This window comes from Bos mutus, chromosome 15 (genome assembly GCF_027580195.1).
Source record: "Bos mutus isolate GX-2022 chromosome 15, NWIPB_WYAK_1.1, whole genome shotgun sequence".
Lineage (NCBI taxonomy): Eukaryota > Metazoa > Chordata > Mammalia > Artiodactyla > Bovidae > Bos > Bos mutus.
Window position 1 is genome coordinate 33301534 of NC_091631.1, and position 2541 is coordinate 33304074.

At 63.0% G+C, this 2541-nt stretch overlaps 1 protein-coding gene across 1 annotated transcript; it reads right to left on the reverse strand.

Annotated features, from left to right (window-relative positions):
- Positions 1-207: 207 nt before the first annotated feature.
- On the reverse strand, positions 208-1948 carry CAVIN3 (caveolae associated protein 3). The gene is made up of 2 exons (XM_070383838.1): positions 1408-1948; positions 208-827 (listed from the first exon to the last, which is right to left on the reverse strand). Exons 1-2 carry the CDS (start codon positions 1789-1791, stop codon positions 429-431), a joined length of 783 nt encoding a protein of 260 aa, XP_070239939.1. The 5' UTR covers positions 1792-1948; the 3' UTR covers positions 208-428.
- Positions 1949-2541: the final 593 nt, after the last annotated feature.

A 2541-nucleotide genomic window follows, 5' to 3' on the forward strand; every position in this document is an offset into this window, starting at 1 on the left:
TCACACTTGTATGTCCCCACAAGGAAAGCGCTGAAGGAGCAAGTGGCCAGAAGGACGCTTCTATGTGCCACTGGGGTACAGCCCAGGATTCAGTGGAAATGAGAAACCACAAAATGATCTGTTTGAAACTGAAGTCACATTCCAGGTTCCAACGTCTGTCTTATTTCTTGCACCACCTTTCCCCCACCCCTTCACATGGAGTCCGGATTAGGTGACATGACTTTTATTGATGGTGAGTGTAAACAGGTGTGAGTGGCTGCTCTTATAGAGGACACAGGGTGCTGGGCTAGAGAAGCCGGGAAGGGAGGGCCAACGCTGGGCTGTGGATGCAGGATTCACTCCTTATTTGGGCGGGAATGCTGCATTCTGAGAGAAAGATTTATTTGGGGACTAGCATTAGGCACAGGGGAGGCAGGCAGCACGGGCCATCAGGCCGCACTCTCTACTTGGAGCACAGCCGCCGCTTCGGCAGCCCCAGGTCTCCCGGGATCCTCCTCGGTGTCTTGCGGAGGTTCTGGCTCCAGCTTGGACTCCAGAGCAGGCTGGGCTTCCCGCTGGCCCTCAGCACTCCGGCCCGGCCCAAGGCGAGGTGGCTTAACAGGCGTGGGTGTTGGCGCGGCATGGCCTTTGCGGCCTGAAAGGGCCCTTCGCAGGCTCTGTACCTTCTCCAACCCGGTACGCCTCAGCCTCCGTGCCCTGGACTCCACGGGCTCCTCCTCGTCTGAGCTCTCTTCAGCTTCGGCTTCGGGCAGCTGTGGGCCAAGTTCCACCGGGCCTAAGGGCTCCGGCGCTTTCTGGAAGGCCTTGGCTGGGATTTCAGCTTCCTCCTGCAAGTGAAGGACACAGAACTGGCCCTGGCAGCCCTCTCTCGGGAGCCTGAGCCCCCCATCTCAGTTACATCAGGGAGACCCGCGCCACCCTCAGCCTCCGCAGCCCAGAGGGGAAAGGCTAGGCAGGCGTGGGAAAGTAGGGAGCCGGTTGGAGGGAGGTGGCGTCAACTAGGACAGGCGAACTGTGCAGAAGTCTGCGGGACCCCTTTAGAGGCGTGAGACAGGATGGTGGTGGCCTCAGGGGCAAGAACAGCAGGAGGCGGCGAACTGTCTCAAGATGCACTTCCATCACCGTTACTTTCGTTCGGGGATGGGCTGGTACTTGGAGGAGCTTCTGTGGACGTGGCCTGAGCGAGAGCTGGGCAGCCGTTCATTGGCCAGGCTGCTTTCAGGGGCGTGAGGGAAGGCTGGGCCTGGGCAGTGGCGAGTGGGTGCGGCCCTGGAAGTGGGTTCCCCGAGAAGGGAAGAGGGTGGGGTCAGGAATGTGGGTGCGGCAGGCAGATGGGAGGGGGAGCCCCAGATGGTGCCCCGCAGGCGGGAAAAGGCCCCGGATCCGGGGACGCCTGAGGTCACTAACCTTGAAGAGCAGAACGTGGAGCTTCCCGCGCGCCACCAGCAGCCCGTGGTTGGCCTCCAGCCGCTGCACCTGGGCGGCGCGGCGCACGGCGCGCTCCTGGGCGGCATCCGCGTGCGAGCCCACGCGCTCCGCCTTGGCCAGCAGCTGCGCCAGCGTGTTGCTCGTGGTATCGTGGCTGCGACTCAGCGCGCCCAGGTTGCTCTGGATGCGGCGCACGGAGCCCGCCAGGCCGCCCTGCCTCTGAGCCAGGCCCCCCTGCCGCTCGCGCAGCGTCTCCAGCATGGTGGCCAGCTTCTCCAGCAGGGTGACCACCGTGACGGCGTGCACCGGACCCCGTGCCGGCGCTCCGGGCACAGGCCCCGACTCCAGAGCGCTCTCCCCCATGATCCCTGACCCCCTTGCCTGGCTCCCGCTGAAGCCGCCGGCCGCGTTCTGCGCTGGGGCAGCCTTCCCCGGCTCCTCCCCAACTTCAGCCGTGACTCAGGCAGGCGGAGTTGGCCTTCCCCGGCGGCGGCGGCGCGGGGGGGGAGGGCAGAGGGCGGGATGTTGGCGGTGGGGTCCTTCGGAAGCGCGCCCCGTCTCTGCCGCCCTGCCCGGGGCCCCGCGAGGAAGCAGGGTGGCCTGGAATCCGCCCCACCCCGCCCGACTGACTCTCTCATCAGGAGTTTGAGTTCCCTTCCTCCACTCCAGTTCCCTGGTGTGCCTCTTTCTGGAAAGTACTCTCTCCCCAGTGCAAAGGGCAAGCCTTGGAAAATGTTGTTGTATGCATGGAGTGGGCAAAGAAACTATATCAGAAGGGCAAATGTGTAACCAAAGGGCCTCCGCAGCCCCCTGCCCTAGGCCTCCCGTGCCTCAGAGGGCTGTGTTTAAACCCCTAGGCTCTTGGCTGTTTTGATACAGAACGAAGACTGGGCCCGAGGCCTCACTTTGGGACCCAGCAGGCCACGTAGACAGAGGAGAGGCGGAGCGGGTGGGGAGGCATCCTCTGGTATTTTCCTAGTAGTCATCACCAGGGTTTGGCCACAGGCCTCATTTCCTGCTTCTCTAGTTCGATGGGTAGCATTACCCTATTTTCTTTCTTCTAGGTCTCCTCCCTCGCTTTCTTTGAGCCCATGAGGGCCTAGATCCTGCACC